The sequence below is a fragment of the Scylla paramamosain genome, chromosome 19 (assembly GCF_035594125.1).
Source record: "Scylla paramamosain isolate STU-SP2022 chromosome 19, ASM3559412v1, whole genome shotgun sequence".
In the NCBI taxonomy this organism is placed as follows: Eukaryota; Metazoa; Arthropoda; class Malacostraca; order Decapoda; family Portunidae; genus Scylla; species Scylla paramamosain.
The window spans coordinates 23,593,642-23,611,141 of NC_087169.1; the positions used below are offsets into that span (position 1 = coordinate 23,593,642).

Consider the following 17,500-nt stretch of genomic DNA (forward strand, 5'->3'; position numbering starts at 1 on the left):
TATTTTATCTTGTTTTATCTAAAATTAATGTGTTTTTATCCCAATTTTTTTTTGTGGTGTGAATTAATATATAAATAACAGTGGCTTCCCTTTCTTCCTCCTCCTCTGTTCTTGTGTTTATTATGGGGTAATTTAAGGGCAGTAATAGTAGTAGTAGTAGTAGTACTGGTGATTAAAAAACTAACCTCTTATTTCAGGTGAGGCCAGATGTTGAGAGAGGTCACTTTTCTCCTTAAGATGTCTAGGACTTAGTGACAGAGAGTCCGAGAGGAAGGTCACTTAGTAAGGAGTGCAATGAAGAGCTCCAGCTTTCCTTGAATTTCTTCTCTCCTCACTTACTTTACCAGAATTATCACATTTATATTGTAAATGATGTAATAAAGAAAAAATTGTACTGTAATTAATACCGGTGATTTTTAATGTGCCACTGCTTTTAATCTAACGGTGATAACAATAATAATAATAATAATTAACTAATAAATAAAACTCCTTTCTCTCTCTGCCAATATTATTAGAGAGAGAGAGAGAGATGCATTGGTGTAATGGTAATAACTGGGTAGTATTGTAATTACTGCATGTGGATGTAATTGATATAATGCCACTGCTTTTAGTAGTCTAATGGTGTTATTAATAGATGGGTTAAGTTAATTTACTTGTGTTTTAAACTTTAATTATCTACTTGTAAATTTAGTAAGAAAATTGATTGCAATTAATAATGGCTTATGGTATTCTATTCAATGAGTTGGGTTTCATTACTGTTATGTCATTTAAATGTATTTTTACACACACACACACACTCACACACACACACACACACACACACATTTCTGCCTCATCCTGTGTTTATTACAAATCACAAACACAATTTCTTCCTTTGTCTTCTCAAGTTACTAAAATTACCCTTTAACTCAACAAAACACACAATTTATGCTTCCTTCTAAATCACAAAAGCACAATTTTTCCCTCATCCCAAAACAAAATCTCTCTACTCATCTCATCATTAATGTAGTTTGAGTGTTAATAAAACAACAATAACATTTAGTAAATATTTATTGGAAATAGTATTGATTGATTGATCTGTAAAATAAGATGTTAGTGCTGGTTTTAATAATACTGAGAACTTGAGAACAATAACAAAATCAATAAAAAATAATAATAATAATAAATTTTTCTTTTGACAACCTACAGCAGGGCGCCCCTCAGAGTATTAGAACTCCCCCACCCCACCCCACCCCACCACCACCAACCTGGGCAGGTGAAACCCATAGACTGTAACACAGATGAAAAAAAGAGTAGACTGCAAAATTATCTCCCTTGTTTCATCCCACAAGTCTATGGCAAGTGAAACCCATAGAGTTTTATAGAGATGAAATTAATGGTTGAATCCTGCATAATCAGAAGGGATAAGCAAAATGTACCTCTCAAATTTGATCTCCTTAAAGATGCATGGGCAACACTCACCCACAGATTGATGGGGAGGGGTGGGGAGGGGAGGAGTCACCCCATTTGGCTCATATGAAGCAAGTGGTCTCACCCCAACAATGTCAGAGGGTAGATGTTTTAACCACTGCCATGCAAGCCAAACTATTCTATTACTAAGGCTACTTGAACACTACTTGCTACTACCTCCTCACTGACTACTGACTACTGGAGAGAGAGAGAGAGAGAGAGAGAGAGAGAGAGAGAGAGAGAGAGAGAGAGAGAGAGAGAGAGAGAGAGAGAGAGAGAGAGAGAGAGAGAGAGAAAGAAAGAAAAGAAAAAGAAAGAAAAAAAGAAAGAAAGAAAGAAAGAGAGAGAGAGAGAGAGAGAGAGAGAGAGAGAGAGAGGAGAGAGAGAGAGAGAGAGAGAGAGAGAGAGAGAGAGAGAGATCTGAGAAATTCACTTAAATATACTAAGAAAAAGATGGAAGGAGAGAGGAGAGAGAGAGAGAGAGAGAGAGAGAGAGAGAGAGAGAGAGAGAGAGAGAGAGAGAGAGAGAGAGAGAGAGAGAGAGAGAGAGAGAGAAATTCACTTAAATATACTAAGAAAAGATGAAAGAGAAAGAAGAAAGTAAGAATGAAAACACTTTGATAATATACATGACATATCCTACAAATATTCTTCCTTTCAGTAATAACAATAATGCACCTATTCACAGCTTCTTTTCCTAATCATTTAATGACTCACAACTTTATTTCCATTCATTCATTACAGTAATTTCATTCACTCTAAGCATTCCTTTCTGTAAAGTAATATATTTCTTATTTTCAACTTAATTTCATAGTGATTGCAGCCACGCACACACGTCCATTCACTGAATTTCATTACGTTGCCCTGCTTATAACATGTTTTTCCATTATCATCATCATACAGAAAACACCTCTTGTGTGCTGCTGCTGCTGCTGCTGCTGCTGCTGCTGCTGCTGCTGGTCTGAAAGTAAAAGGCTCGGTTATTGTGTGTGGTATGGGTTATTAGGAGGAGGAGGAGGGGGATTAATAAAAGAAGAAAAAGTAGAAGACAGCTAGATATGCAACATTGCGGCGGTGAGAGAGAGGCTGAAGACAGTCAGTTAGAGGAGAGGAGTTGATGAGACGAAAAGCTTTTGATTCCACCCTGTCTAGAAGAGCAGTATGAGTGGAACCCCCCCCAGACATGTGAAGCATACTCCATACATGGACGGATAAGGCCCTTGTACAGAGTTAGCAGCTGGGGGGGGTGAGAAAAACTGGCGGAGACGTCTCAGACCACCTAACTTCATAGAAGCTGTTTTAGCTAGAGATGAGATGTGAAGTTTCCAGTTCAGATTATAAGTAAAGGACAGACCAAGGATGTTCAGTGTAGAAGAGGGGACAGTTGAGTGTCATTGAAGAAGAGGGGATAGTTGTCTGGAAGGTTGTGTCGAGTTGATAGATGGAGGAATTGAGTTTTTGAGGCATTGAACAATACCAAGTTTGCTCTGCCCCAATCAGAAATTTTGGAAAGATCAGAAGTCAGGCGTTCTGTGGCTTCCCTGCGTGATATGTTTACCTCCTGAAGGATTGCACGTCTATGAAAAGACGTGGAAAAGTGCAGGGTGGTATCATCAGCGTAGGAGTGGATAAGACAAGAAGTTTGGTTTAGAAGATCATTAATGAATAATAAGAAGAGAGTGGGTGACAGAACGCTGAGGAACACCACTGTTAATAGATTTAGGAGAAGAACAGTGACTGTCTACCACAGCAGCAATAGAACGGTCAGAAAGGAAACTTGAGATGAAGTTACAGAGAGAAGGATAGAAACCGTAGGAGGGTAGTTTGGAGATCAAAGCTTTGTGCCAGACTCTATCAAAAGCTTTTGATATGTCCAAGGCAACAGCAAAAGTTTCACCAAAATCTCTAAAAGAGGATGACCAAGACTCAGTAAGGAAAGCCAGAAGATCACCAGTAGAGCGGCCTTGATGGAACCCATACTGGCGATCAGATAGAAGGTTGTGAAGTGATAGATGTTTAAGAATCTTCCTGTTGAGGATAGATTCAAAAACTTTAGATAGGCAGGAAATTTAAGCAATAGGACGGTAGTTTGAGGGATTAGAACGGTCACCCTTTTTAGGAACAGGCTGAATGTAGGCAAACTTCCAGCAAGAAGGAAAGGTAGATGTTGACAGACACAGCTGAAAGAGTCTGACTAGGCAAGGTGCAAGCACGGAGGCACAGTTTCGGAGAACAACAAGAGGGACCCCATCAGGTCCATAAGCCTTCCGAGGGTTTAGGCCAGCAAGGGCATGGAAAAAATCATTGCAAAGAATTTTAATAGGTAGCATGAAGTATTCAGAGGGTGGAGGAGAGGGAGGAACAAGCCCAGAATCGACTAAGGTATAGTTTTATAGCAAAGGTTTGGGTTTAATGATAAGTTCTCAGCATCCCCTGAACAGTGCTTTAGACCTCACTGGGAGTAATTATCGTTTCGGCAGGTGTCTACTGCCTCCTCCTGTGAGGAATATGTAAGGGTTATTAGAGAAGAAAGGAAAAATTATGAGAAAGATGTAATGGACAAATGCAAAGAGGAACCAAAACTATTCTTCAGATATGTGAACAGCAAAATGAAAAATAAAGAAGGAATAAGCAGATTGAAGGTGAATGATCAAGTGTGTGAGGATCCGGCTGAATTGTGTCACTGATAAGACCTAGACTAGAATATACAGCAGTAGTGTGGTCGCCATACAAGAAAAAGGATATAAGGAAGTTCGAGAGTTCAGAGAGCAGCTATGAAGATGGTACCAATTATAAGGGGCTTGTCATATGAAGAGAGACTGGCAAGAATACGTCTACCAATGTTGGAAAAGAGGAGAGAAAGGGGAGACTTGATTGCCATATATATAGCATGTGAGGGAGCAGAGGAGGTGGACCGAAGCGGTTTAATGGTCTGGGATACACGGGACACTAGAGGACACGGGAAGAGGCTGAGGAGGAGTGCTTGTAGAAGAGATGTCACAATATAATTTCTCATATAGAACTATTGATGTATGGAATAGTCTGGATGAGGAGACGGTAAATGCATAAAGTATACATGGATTCAAGGCTTAGTTGGATATTAAAAGTCAGGCGTTCTGTGGCTTTCCTGCATGATATGTTTACCTCCTGAAGGGTTGCACGTCTATGAAAAGACGTGGAAAAGTGCAGGGTGGTATCATCAGCGTAGGAGTGGATAAGACAAGAAGTTTGGTTTAGAAGATCATTAATGAATAATAAGAAGAGAGTGGGTGACAGAACGCTGAGGAACACCACTGTTAATAGATTTAGGAGAAGAACAGTGACTGTCTACCACAGCAGCAATAGAACGGTCAGAAAGGAAACTTGAGATGAAGTTACAGAGAGAAGGATAGAAACCGTAGGAGGGTAGTTTGGAGATCAAAGCTTTGTGCCAGACTCTATCAAAAGCTTTTGATATGTCCAAGGCAACAGCAAAAGTTTCACCAAAATCTCTAAAAGAGGATGACCAAGACTCAGTAAGGAAAGCCAGAAGATCACCAGTAGAGCGGCCTTGATGGAACCCATACTGGCAATCAGATAGAAGGTTGTGAAGTGATAGATGTTTAAGAATCTCCCTGTTGAGGATAGATTCAAAAACTTTAGATAGGCAGGAAATTAAAGCAATAGGACGGTAGTTTGAGGGATTAGAACGGTCACCCTTTTTAGGAACAGGTTGAATGTAGGCAAACTTCCAGCAAGAAGGAAAGGTAGATGTTGACAGACACAGCTGAAAGAGTTTGACTAGGCAAGGTGCAAGCACGGAGGCACAGTTTCGGAGAACAATAGGAGGGACCCCATCAGGTCCATAAGCCTTCCGAGGGTTTAGGCCAGCGAGGGCATGGAAGACATCATTGCAAAGAATTTTAATAGGTGGCATGAAGTAGTCAGAGGGTGGAGGAGAGGGAGGAACAAGCCCAGAATCCTCCAAGGTAGAGTTTTTAGCAAAGGTTTGAGCAAAGAGTTCAGCTTTAGAAATAGATGTGATAGCAGTGGTGCCATCTGGTTGAAATAGAGGAGGGAAAGAAGAAGAAGCAAAGTTATTGGAGATATTTTTGGTTAGATGCCAGAAATCACGAGGGGAGTTAGATCTTGAAAGGTTTTGACATTTTCTGTTAATGAAGGAGTTTTTGGCTAGTTGGAGAACAGACTTGGCATGGTTCTGGGCAGAAATATAAAGTGCATGAGATTCTGGTGATGGAAGGCTTAAGTACCTTTTGTGGGCCACCTCTCTATCATGTATAGCACGAGAACAAGCTGTGTTAAACCAAGGTTTAGAAGGTTTAGGGCAAGAAAAAGAGTGAGGAATGTACGCCTCCATGCCAGACACTATCACCTCTGTTATGCGCTCAGCACACAAAGACGGCTCTCTGACATGGAAGCAGTAGTCATTCCAAGGAAAATCAGCAAAATACCTCCTCAGGTCCCCCCAACTAGCAGAGGCAAAACACCAGAGGCACCTTCACTTAGGGGGATCCTGAGGAGGGATTGGAGTGATAGGACAAGATAAAGATATGAGATTGTGATCGGAGTTTACATACAAAATACTTATAATACAGAGAAATAAATAAAAAATAGAACAGCTTTCATGGGTACAATAATAATAGAGTCCTTTAAAGAGAATAATGTCACCTTTCATTATCAATTGTTAGCTTTGTCTTGTCTGAGGTGAGGGTGCCACTGACTTCTTCCTCTCTCAACTGTCTATAGCTTGTCTATGTCATGCTGTAGCTGACTGCATTCATCTTGTGACTGAAGTGTGTCTGAAAATCACATTGATTTTTTTTTTTTTTTTTTATGTAGGAAGGATACTGGCCAAGGGCAACAAAAATCTAATAAAAAAAAAATGCCCACTGAAATGCCAGTCCCTTAAAAGGGTCAAAGCAGTGGTCAAAAATTGGTGGATAAGTGTCTTGAAACCTCCCTCTTGAAGGAATTCAAGTCATAGGAAGGTGGAAATACAGAAGCAGGCAAGGAGTTCCAGAGTTTACCAGAGAAAGGGATGAATGATTGAGAATACTGGTTAACTCTTGCGTTAGAGAGGTGGACAGAATAGGAGTGAGAGAAAGAAGAAAGTCTTGTGCAGCGAGGCCGCGGAAGGAGGGGAGGCATGCAGTTAGCAAGATCAGAAGAGCAGTTAGCATGAAAATAGCGGTAGAAGACAGCTAGAGATGCAACATTGCGGCGGTGAGAAAGAGGCTGAAGACAGTCAGTTAGAGGAGAGGAGTTGATGAGACGAAAAGCTTTTGATTCCACCCTGTCTAGAAGAGCAGTATGAGTGGAACCCCCCCAGACATGTGAAGCATACTCCATACATGGACGGATAAGGCCCTTGTACAGAGTTAGCAGCTGGGGGGGTGAGAAAAACTTTCGGAGACGTCTCAGAACACCTAACTTCATAGAAGCTGTTTTAGCTAGAGATGAGATGTGAAGTTTCCAGTTCAGATTATAAGTAAAGGACAGACCGAGGATGTTCAGTGTAGAAGAGGGGGACAGTTGAGTGTCATTGAAGAAGAGGGGATAGTTGTCTGGAAGATTGTGTCGAGTTGATAGATGGAGGAATTGAGTTTTTGAGGCATTGAACAATACCAAGTTTGCTCTGCCCCAATCAGAAATTTTAGAAAGATCAGAAGTCAGGCGTTCTGTGGCTTCCCTGCGTGATATGTTTACCTCCTGAAGGGTTGCACGTCTATGAAAAGACGTGGAAAAGTGCAGGGTGGTATCATCAGCGTAGGAGTGGATAAGACAAGAAGTTTGGTTTAGAAGATCATTAATGAATAATAAGAAGAGAGTGGGTGACAGAACGCTGAGGAACACCACTGTTAATAGATTTAGGAGAAGAACAGTGACTGTCTACCACAGCAGCAATAGAACGGTCAGAAAGGAAACTTGAGATGAAGTTACAGAGAGAAGGATAGAAACCGTAGGAGGGTAGTTTGGAGATCAAAGCTTTGTGCCAGACTCTATCAAAAGCTTTTGATATGTCCAAGGCAACAGGAAAAGTTTCACCAAAATCTCTAAAAGAGGATGACCAAGACTCAGTAAGGAAAGCCAGAAGATCACCAGTAGAGCGGCCTTGATGGAACCCATACTGGCGATCAGATAGAAGGTTGTGAAGTGATAGACGTTTAAGAATCTTCCTGTTGAGGATAGATTCAAAAACTTTAGATAGGCAGGAAATTAAAGCAATAGGACAGTAGTTTGAGGGATTAGAACGGTAACCCTTTTTAGGAACAGGTTGAATGTAGGCAAACTTCCAGCAAGAAGGAAAGGTAGATGTTGACAGACAGAGCTGAAAGAGTTTGACTAGGCAAGGTGCAAGCATGGAGGCACAGTTTCGGAGAACAATAGGAGGGACCCAATCAGGTCCATAAGCCTTCCGAGGGTTTAGGCCAGCGAGGGCATGGAAAACATCATTGCAAAGAATTTTAATAGGTGGCATGAAGTAGTCAGAGGGTGGAGGAGAGGGAGGAACAAGCCCAAAATCCTCCAAGGTAGAGCTTTTAGCAAAGGTTTGAGCAAAGAGTTCAGCTTTAGAAATAGATGTGATAGCAGTGGTGCCATCTGGTTGAAATAGAGGAGGGAAAGAAGAAGAAGCAAAGTTATTGGAGATATTTTTGGCTAGATGCCAGAAATCACGAGGGGAATTAGATCTTGAAAGATTTTGACATTTTCTGTTAATGAAGGAGTTTTTGGCTAGTTGGAGAACAGACTTAGCATGGTTCCGGCCAGAAATATAAAGTGCATGAGATTCTGGTGATGGAAGGCTTAAGTACCTTTTGTGGGCCACCTCTCTATCATGTATAGCACGAGAACAAGCTGTGTTAAACCAAGGTTTAGAAGGTTTAGGACGAGAAAAAGAGTGAGGAATGTACGCCTCCATGCCAGACACTATCACCTCTGTTATGCGCTCAGCACACAAAGACGGCTCTCTGACACGGAAGCAGTGGTCATTCCAAGGAAAATCAGCAAAATACCTCCTCAGGTCCCCCAACTAGCAGAGGCAAAACACCAGAGGCACCTTCACTTAGGGGGGTCCTGAGGAGGGATTGGAGTGATAGGACAAGATAAAGATATGAGATTGTGATCGGAGGAGCCCAACAGAGAAGAAAGGGTGACAGCATAAGCAGAAGGATTAGAGGTCAGGAAAAGGTCAAGAATGTTGGGCGTATCTCCAAGACTGTCAGGAATACGAGTAGGGTGTTGCACCAATTGCTCTAGGTCATGGAGGATAGCAAAGTTGTAGGCTAGTTCACCAGCATGGTCTGTGAAGGGAGAGGAAAGCCAAAGCTGGTGATGAACATTTAAATCTCCAAGAATGGAGATCTCTGCAAAAGGGAAGAGTCAAAAATTGGAGGATAAGTGTCTTGAAACCTCACCTTTCAAAGAATTCAAGTCATAGGAAGGTGGAAAAACAGAAGCACAGAGAGAGAGAGAGAGAGAGAGAGAGAGAGAGAGAGGAGGAGAGAGAGAGAGAGAGAGAGAGAGAGAGAGAGAGAGAGAGAGAGAGAGAGAGAGAGAGAGAGAGAGAGAGAGAGAGAGAGAGAGAGAGAGAGAGAGAGAGAGAGAGAGAGAGAGAGAGAAATTTAATAAACATGTACAGAATGATAAATGGTATGGAAAATGTGGAAAAAGAATGTTTAATAACTTTAGATATACAGAGTACATGGGGACACAGTAAGAAGCTGAAGAAAGTTAACTGTAGAAGAGACATCAAGGAGTAAAGTTTTCCTCAGAAGTGTGAACAAATGTAATGATTTCAGCAAGACGTCAATGCTGTAACAGTCCATATTTTTAAGGCCAAACTGGACACATATAGAGATGGGATACCATGAGATTACTCCACTCCTATAAACCACAACTAGGTCCAAACTTCTTGTCCTATCCACTCCTACGCTGATGATACCACCCTGCACTTTTCCACGTCTTTTCATAGACGTCCAACCCTTCAGGAGGTAAACATATCACGCAGGGAAGCCACAGAACACCTGACTTCTGATCTTTCTAAAATTTCTGATTGGGGCAGAGAAAACTTGGTATTGTTCAATGCCTCAAAAACTCAATTCCTCCATCTATTAACTCGACACAACCTTCCAGACAACTATCCCCTCTTCTTCAATGACACTCAACTGTCCCCCTCTTCTACACTGAACATCCTCAGTCTGTCCTTTACTTATAATCTGAACTGGAAACTTCACATCTCATCTCTAGCTAAAACAGCATCTATGAAGTTAGGTGTTCTGAGACGTCTCCGAAAGTTTTCTCACCCCCCCAGCTGCTAACTCTGTACAAGGGCCTTATCCGTCCATGTATGGAGTATGCTTCACATGTCTGGGGGGTTCCACTCATACTGCTCTTCTAGACAGGGTGGAATCAAAAGCTTTTCGTCTCATCAACTCCTCTCCTCTAACTGACTGTCTTCAGCCTCTCTCTCACTGCTGCAATGTTGCATATCTAGCTGTCTTCTCCCGCTATTTTCATGCTAACTGCTCTTCTGATCTTGCTAACTGCATGCCTCCCCTCCTTCCACGGCCTCGCTGCACAAGACTTTCTTTTTTCTCTCACCCCTATTCTGTCCACCTCTCTAATGCAAGAGTTAACCAGTATTCTCAATCATTCATCCCTTTCTCTGGTAAACTCTGGAACTCCCTGCCTGCTTCTGTATTTCCACCTTCCTACGACTTGAATTCCTTCAAGAGGGAGGTTTCAAGACACTTATCCATCAATTTTTGACCACAGCTTTGACCCTTTTATGGGACTGCCATTTCAGTGGGCATTTTTTTATAAGATTTTTGTTGCCCTTGGCCAGTGTCACTCATACATAAAAAGAAAAAAAAAAAAAAAAAAAAAAAAAAAAAAAAAAAAAAAAAAGCTGGCAATCCCACACACACACACACACACACACACACACACACACACACACACACACACACACACACACACACACACACACAGACATCATTCACACTCTTAGCCCCATCAGTCCCTAGTGGAAAAGGACAGTCAGACACAGCACAGCTGGTCACATACATCCAAACAGAATTTGACTTAATCCTGTAAAATACAAACAGGTCTATACAAAATACAGAAAAGACATGCAAGTGGAGGCATCACCAACCTCCTCCGGGAATCTGGCAGGACAAACGGCACGGCAGAACCCATTCTTGCTCCCGTACTCCACATGCTGGTCTAGCATCATCGAGTGGGCAAAGCGGTTGTAGCGTTTCTCCCACTCACTCTCTCTGCTGAAGTCTCTGTTCTGAATCTCTCTGCTGAAGTCTCTGTTCTGAATCTGACGCAGAAGCTGAGGCGACAGTACCGGCAGCACAGCATCAACCTGAGGAATGTCACCAATGTTCAGTCATTCAAATCATAAAAACACTATTGAAACTCCCCTTAACTTCCACTAGAGCTTGTTGAAAGTGAGAGACACAGCACTGCAACACATAAGAACAGCATCCTCTTAGGAAAATGTTCCTGCTGTGTGTGGATTTGTGAGAGAAAAGTACACAGTTGTTTTGCAGGAGTGAAGCCATTCTGAAAGATAATGTGTCACCTTTTGGAGAAATGTGCCTGTGTGTTACAGGCACACACACACACACACACACACACACACACACACACACACACACACACACACACACACACACACACACACACACACACTGACTTGCATCATCCCCATGTCAAGACAAGGTGGGATGGAGTCTTTATGTACCTTGATGAACCACTTGTGGATGCTGTTCCATGGATCACACCTCAGGCTGCTCTTAACTTGTGTGTTCTTCTTAGACTCTTGCAGAAGCAACACATACAATCTGTTGCCCTCCATGGGATTCCTCAGCTGAGATGCAAGCTGTGGGAAGAATCAAACCAATAATGAAGGCTCTCTCTAGGTAATAAATGCTTCCTGGAAGCAATACAAAGCAAGTCACTTCTACAGGGATCATCAACATCTTACTGGAAAATATGTAAACTTATTCTCTTATGCCAAGCAAAATCATGGCATCTCACAACACAAGGAATTTCCTTATCTTCAGATCTGCTAAAAACTAATTTAATTTGTTCCTCCTGTCAGCGAATGAGTAAAGTTGAGGCATTCCCACCACCAAGATCTGACTGTGTGAAGCACACCTGTCAGCTAGTGAGTAAAGGAATGAAAGTGAGATAACTCCAGCAGGTCCCTTTCCCCTCAGCTCACCAGTCAGGTCACCAGTCAATTAGATCTGGTCCAAACTATGTGAAGTACACCTCCACTCAACAAGTGAATGAAGGAATGAAATTAAGATACCCCTAGCATTTCCATCTCTTTCCCTGAGCTAAGGTTGCCAGCACAGCCTGACTGACTGACCCACCTGCAGTGCATCCTCCCTGGTGTCCTGGGCATGGATCACCACCACCTTTGACTGGAACCCTGACTGCTTGCCATCCACACTGTCCAAGCAAGATTCCACCACCAGCACCTGCGGATCCCTCTGGATAGACAGTGAAGGTCTTAGCAGCATCACTCCCTGGCTCTGTGAATAATGTGACAGATTTCAACACAGTGTTCTCAAGATTTCAATAGTCAATATCTTCCATGGCTACACAGGCCCACAGTCTTATCAAACAAACTTCCAATTGATTTATTATAACTAATTAATCAGACATTTGAATCAAGTGACTGAGATGTCAGGGAGTGAAGACAGGCTCATGCAGTAGTGGCCAGTCAAAGCAGCAGAGTGCAAGGAACTACCGTATTTGATGGCTCATAAGACGCACGGGCTCATAAGACGCACCCAGTTCTGGCATGTATTGAAATAGAAAAAAACAAAAATTAACAGATTTAGGCTATCGATATGAAGTCAAGGAATTCAAGCGACATTTGAAGACTCTCACGTGCATTTAGATCACTATTAGATACCAATACTCAGCATTTAAAAGTTTAATTTATGCTAGCAGCTTACTTGTTCTTTTTGGGGTTTTGTTGAGGCTGTGATGGCCGTGACATCACAGCCTGGCGTCCCAAAGGTGTGGTATACAGGGAGTGTTTCAGACTAGATACAGTGGAGCTGGTTGGATTTCTGGAGTCAAATCTTGGTAAGGTTGCGGGCCTTGAAAGCCAGAACGTAATGGTTCGGTTGAGGGTATTGAAAGACAAGATTGTACCAATCCTGCTGACGTGTAAACACAATCTTCTTATTGGTATTTTAGTTGGGGCCATGCAGACTGTGATGTCACAGCCTCTAGTGCCCAAAAGGTGTGGTAAGCAGGGGAGTTTCAGTCTTAATGCGGTTCAGCTGAATGTAGGTAAACATTAACTGCACCTAGCTCTTGGCGGCACCATTAACTGAGGGACTACAGTGATAATAAAATTTTTTCATACTTTATTTTTTAGCATCTTTCACATGTAATTCTTATGCAGTATTTTAGTACATTTTCAAAGCCAAAGGATGTGTAAAAGCAGACTTACTAACTTTATTTTCTAAAGTGTATTTTACTTGAAATATTATTTCATTCATCATAAAATTTAGTACAATTGTATCTTTTAATTCGTATTCAAATCACAACAAATTCATAATATTCACTTTGAATACCTTGCACAAATTACTATAGTTTACCTACTACATTTTATTCAAATTCAAATCCGTGAAAATAAATTAGTATTATTCTTAGAAGTTACAAAAGTAAAAAACCAAATCTGAAGTGTTTCATTCCTTTTTTTAATTCAAATAAATTTTCGTGCAAATAAATTGATCTTATTCATTCTGAAATCTTACACAACAAAACTAAAGAGTTTTTAATTCAAATTCATGAAAATAAATTGATTTTATTCATTCTGAAATTTGCTTAGCACAACTGTAGCATTTTTATTCACATCCAAACCCTACAAAATCATTGTCACTGTCATCAGTACTGCATTCCTCAAGCTCACCAGAATCACTACTAGAAGTAGAAGAGTCACTGCCTTCGTATAGAAGGTCATCCTCTGTGCCCTCAAGATCATTACTGATGCCACATTTCTTGAATGAAAGCACCACTGTCTCTGTTTTTACTTTATCCCAAGCAATTTTTACCCACTGGCAAACCTGGGCTATTGTAGGCTTCTTGATGAAGCCCGATGGTGTTTTGTCATGTTGCGGGAGTCTCATCCACGCGTTCCACTGCTCACGCATATACACCTTGAAAGGTTTGTTTATGCAAACATCAAGTGGTTGCAACTGGCATGTTAGTCCACCAGGTATTACAGCCACTTTTGTGTTTAGATTGTGTACTCTGTTCTTGGTAGCCTGAGTTAAATGAGCCCTAAATTGATCCCACACAAGAAGTGATGTTTTTTTTATAAGTCCCCCAGGACGCCGTGACCATACTTTGTCAAGCCACAGCTTCACACCATCCTCATCCATCCAGCCCTTAGGATGAACATGAATAAAGATACCTGGTGGAATGCTTTCTTTGGGAAAGGTTTTCCTCTTGAATATGAGGAAAGGTGGTAATTTAGTGCCATCAGCACAACAAGCCAGTACTGCTGTAAAATGAGTTTTCTCATGGCCTGAGGTTTTAATAGTCACAGTCTTAGAACCTTTAAAATCAACTGTTTTATTAGAAGGCACATCAAATGACAGTGGTACTTCATCCATATTTGCAATTTGTCCCATTTCAAAATGGGTGTCCTTTCTGAGATTTATAACGTATTTATGAAACTCAAGAATTTTGTTTTCATATGCCATAGGCATTTTTTGTGATATTTTTGTTTTAGTTCGCATTGCTAATCCATTCCTTTTCATAAATCTATAACACCAGCCCTCATTACCACCAAAATCATCATAGCCTTTGGCAGTTGCCCTTTCTTTAGCTTCAAAAATTATTTGTTTAGTTGTTACTATTGCACCCCGATTCCTTTGATCAACAACCCAAGCCTTCATCTCCTCTTCCAGTTCCACCCATTTAGCTTTCTTTGTGCGAAGACCATGTTTTGATTTCACAGCTTTCTGAAGTTCTTCCTCTTGTTTTCGCCAAAAACGAATCATTTTCTCAGTTGGAGGTGGACCAAAATGCCTAGCAGCAGCTCTGTTGCCGTTTTCCTTAGCATATTGTATTACTTGTAGCTTGTATGCAATTGTGTAATTGTGTCGTTTTTTTGACTCCATCATGTTGTGTAATAAAATCTGGAAGTTTTAAACACTCTTGCATAAGCTATTACATGAATATTATGCAGATCATCACCTCAAGCCAGCCTATCCCATGACACTCAATTCCTTTATAGAAGAAATATTCGTTCTCAAGGTGTATTAGTCTATATTCATAAAAGAAAAGTTTCTCTAGCTTCAATCTTTTTCATATGTATGCAAAGCAAGAATGTTAAAAAGATAGGTTCAATTTTAATTGTATGAAAGTGTGGCTATTGTCTTACCTCAATCAGTAACGGCGTCACACTCGGTGTCACCGAGTACGTCACGTCGGAGCGCAACCGACCGCGTTTGTTTTGAAAAACGTGGTGCACCATCTCCACCTTGCCAGAACCTTCTCCACAAATCCAACCAGCTCCATCACATCTAGTCTAATATTATAATTGGATACCTCACCTTTGGGGCATCAAAGGCTGTGACATCACAACCTACACTGCCCCAACAAAACTCCAAGAAGAAGTGGTGCATGGTTAAGCAAATTCTTCCTGACTGGTCAAAGTCTATGTGGATTACCAGTAAGTATGAGATACTACACATTGGTACCTTGAAAGAAAGAGCATTTTGTGGCGTACTACCAATCATGACTTTATTTAGTTGTGCAAAGACATCTGTGGTTTGAATTTAGAGCCTCTGTTGCCGTAGACTTGTAACCTATTACTGCCTCAAAGTTGGACCTTTGCCTCATTGGACGCAGGCTAATTTACTGACCCTTTTTCTGAGAAAAAAGTAGCGTCTTATGAGCCATCAAATACGGTAATTCTCAAAGAGTGGTGGATGAAAAGAACAGACTCAGTAATCAGGTTGTTAGTGCTGAGTCACTAGGGAGATTTTAAAAGAAGATACACAAATCTAGGGAAAGGGATAAGTAGAAATAGGTAGACACATTCAATTCAGAGAGAGAGGTCAACTTATAGGAAAGAGGAAATGCAGAAAGACTACTGGTGTACATTAGACTCCACTACACACATAAACAACACAATACACACCTCTCTTTCTCCTCTCTCTCGAGTTCCTCCACCTCCTCCTCCTCCACCTCCTTGCCCAACTCACCAACATCACCCATCACTGAAAAAAAAGAAGAAAAATAAATAAATAAAAATAATAATAATGATAAATAAATAAATTAAACAGATAAATACAAATAAAATCTACCTAATAATGGTCTACATTCTGAAACACTTGTGCACCACACCTGCACTACATTGAAAAGGCTGTACTTCAAGTTATGCAGGTCTTTAAGGGTGCTTTTATAGTTCTAGTGACAGACAAACAAGATTTCTATACTATGAATAGGAGAAATACTCTTGAGAACCCAACTAATCATCTCTGTGCCCTTGGATAATACTTGTGGTGAGGAAGAGACCAAAGCGTTTCTGAATACTGGTTTATATATACCCAGCTAGCAAGCCCACACCACTGATTTTCACAGCATTTTATACCACAACTATTTTAAGAGATAATGGAAACATCTAACCTCAGTCTATTGATACTGTTAACTTGATTTCCTCTATACTCGTACCTTCCTCTTCTCTCACAAGCACCCACATACCTCCTTTCTTCTCTCCTGCTGGCCTACATCTGCCTGTGACTTCCCACCCTCCTTCACTCCACTCAATGGTGTCATGCCACCCTGTCTCACGTACTCCCATCACACCATAATCCCTCCACTTTCCCTCACTCCAGCTGTTTGTGTTCCAGGAAAGCAAGCAACACCTCTCCTCTCTATGCCCTCTCCTGTTCCTGCCTGGCATCCTATCATAGCTGGGGCCACTCTACCATATTCCAGGCCACCCAATAGCTTCCCTATACTGGACATGTGGATCATCTGATGACCACACCTGCTTCCAAACCATCTTCTACAACTGCAGCCCATCACACTCCCATTCTTCTAACTTCCCTATGTATTTGCTGTTCACCCATCTCCTCTCCTGGCCAAATCATCAACTCTTTATCCTGCCTCATAGGGATGCACCTCTCTCTCTCTCTCTCTCTCTCTCTCTCTCTCTCTCTCTCTCTCTCTCTCTCTCTCTTATAAATAAGCAAAGAACTGACTGATTGACAGATTTGTTAAATAATCAAACAAATATATACAAAAATAGTGAAGAGTAAGGAGGAAAAGAAGTAAGAATATATATAGAAGAAGAAGAAGAAGAAGAAGAAGAAGAAGAAGAAGAAGAAGAAGAAGAAGAAGAAGAAGAAGAAGAAGAAGAAGAAGAAGAAGAAGAAGAAGAAAAAGAAAAAGAAAAAAAAAGGAGAAAGGAAGAGGGATTGGGAAGAAGAAGAAGAAGAAGAAGAAGAAGAAGAAGAAGAAGAAGAAGAAGAGAAAGAAAGAAAGAAAGAAAGAAAGAAAGAAAGAAAGAAAGGAAGAGGGATTGAGAAGTAGAAGAACAAGAAGAAGAAGAAGAAGAAGAAGAAAGAAAAAAAAGAAGAAATACATGTTTGGTAATAGAAAATAATAACAAAAACAACGAAACTGTTTCGATAGATGTAATGAACACTAAGTAATGAAACACACACACACACACACACACACACACACACACACACACACACACACACACACACACACACACACACACACACCGTGAAAACAAAGGGGAAAGTTGTAAGAAATACATCTGGAAATGAAAAATGAACACCTGTATGAGTGTAACTGCAACTTTAGGAGTCAGAATGGCTGTGTGAAGGTGAAAAATGAGAAGATAAGCATGGTGAATCAGTGGTGGGTTGACTATAACAAGTGCTGGAATTATGGGATCAAGTCATCAAGGAGGAGGAGAAGGAGGAGGAGGAAGAGGAGGTAACATTGAAGGAAATCGTGTTGAATGAATAAAACATATGAGTTA

At 41.0% G+C, this 17,500-nt stretch overlaps 1 protein-coding gene and 1 long non-coding RNA gene across 2 annotated transcripts in view; one reads left to right on the forward strand and one right to left on the reverse strand.

Annotated features, from left to right (window-relative positions):
• The window catches only part of LOC135109984 (uncharacterized), a 5,548-nt gene extending 5,314 nt beyond the window's left edge, over positions 1-234 (forward strand). Inside the window, exon 4 of the long non-coding RNA XR_010273033.1 lies at positions 198-234. This is a non-coding gene — a long non-coding RNA (uncharacterized LOC135109984). The remainder of the gene's footprint in view (positions 1-197) is intronic.
• A 1,724-nt stretch (positions 235-1,958) lies between these two features.
• Positions 1,959-17,500, reverse strand: part of LOC135109983 (uncharacterized) — a 30,476-nt gene continuing 14,934 nt past the window's right edge. The window contains exons 2-5 of the mRNA XM_064021957.1: positions 11,841-12,002; positions 11,204-11,341; positions 10,604-10,822; positions 1,959-2,410 (exon numbers count right to left, since the gene is read on the reverse strand). Coding sequence (XP_063878027.1) covers positions 2,345-2,410; positions 10,604-10,822; positions 11,204-11,341; positions 11,841-12,002 — 585 coding nt within the window. The 3' untranslated portion in view covers positions 1,959-2,344. The remainder of the gene's footprint in view (positions 2,411-10,603; positions 10,823-11,203; positions 11,342-11,840; positions 12,003-17,500) is intronic.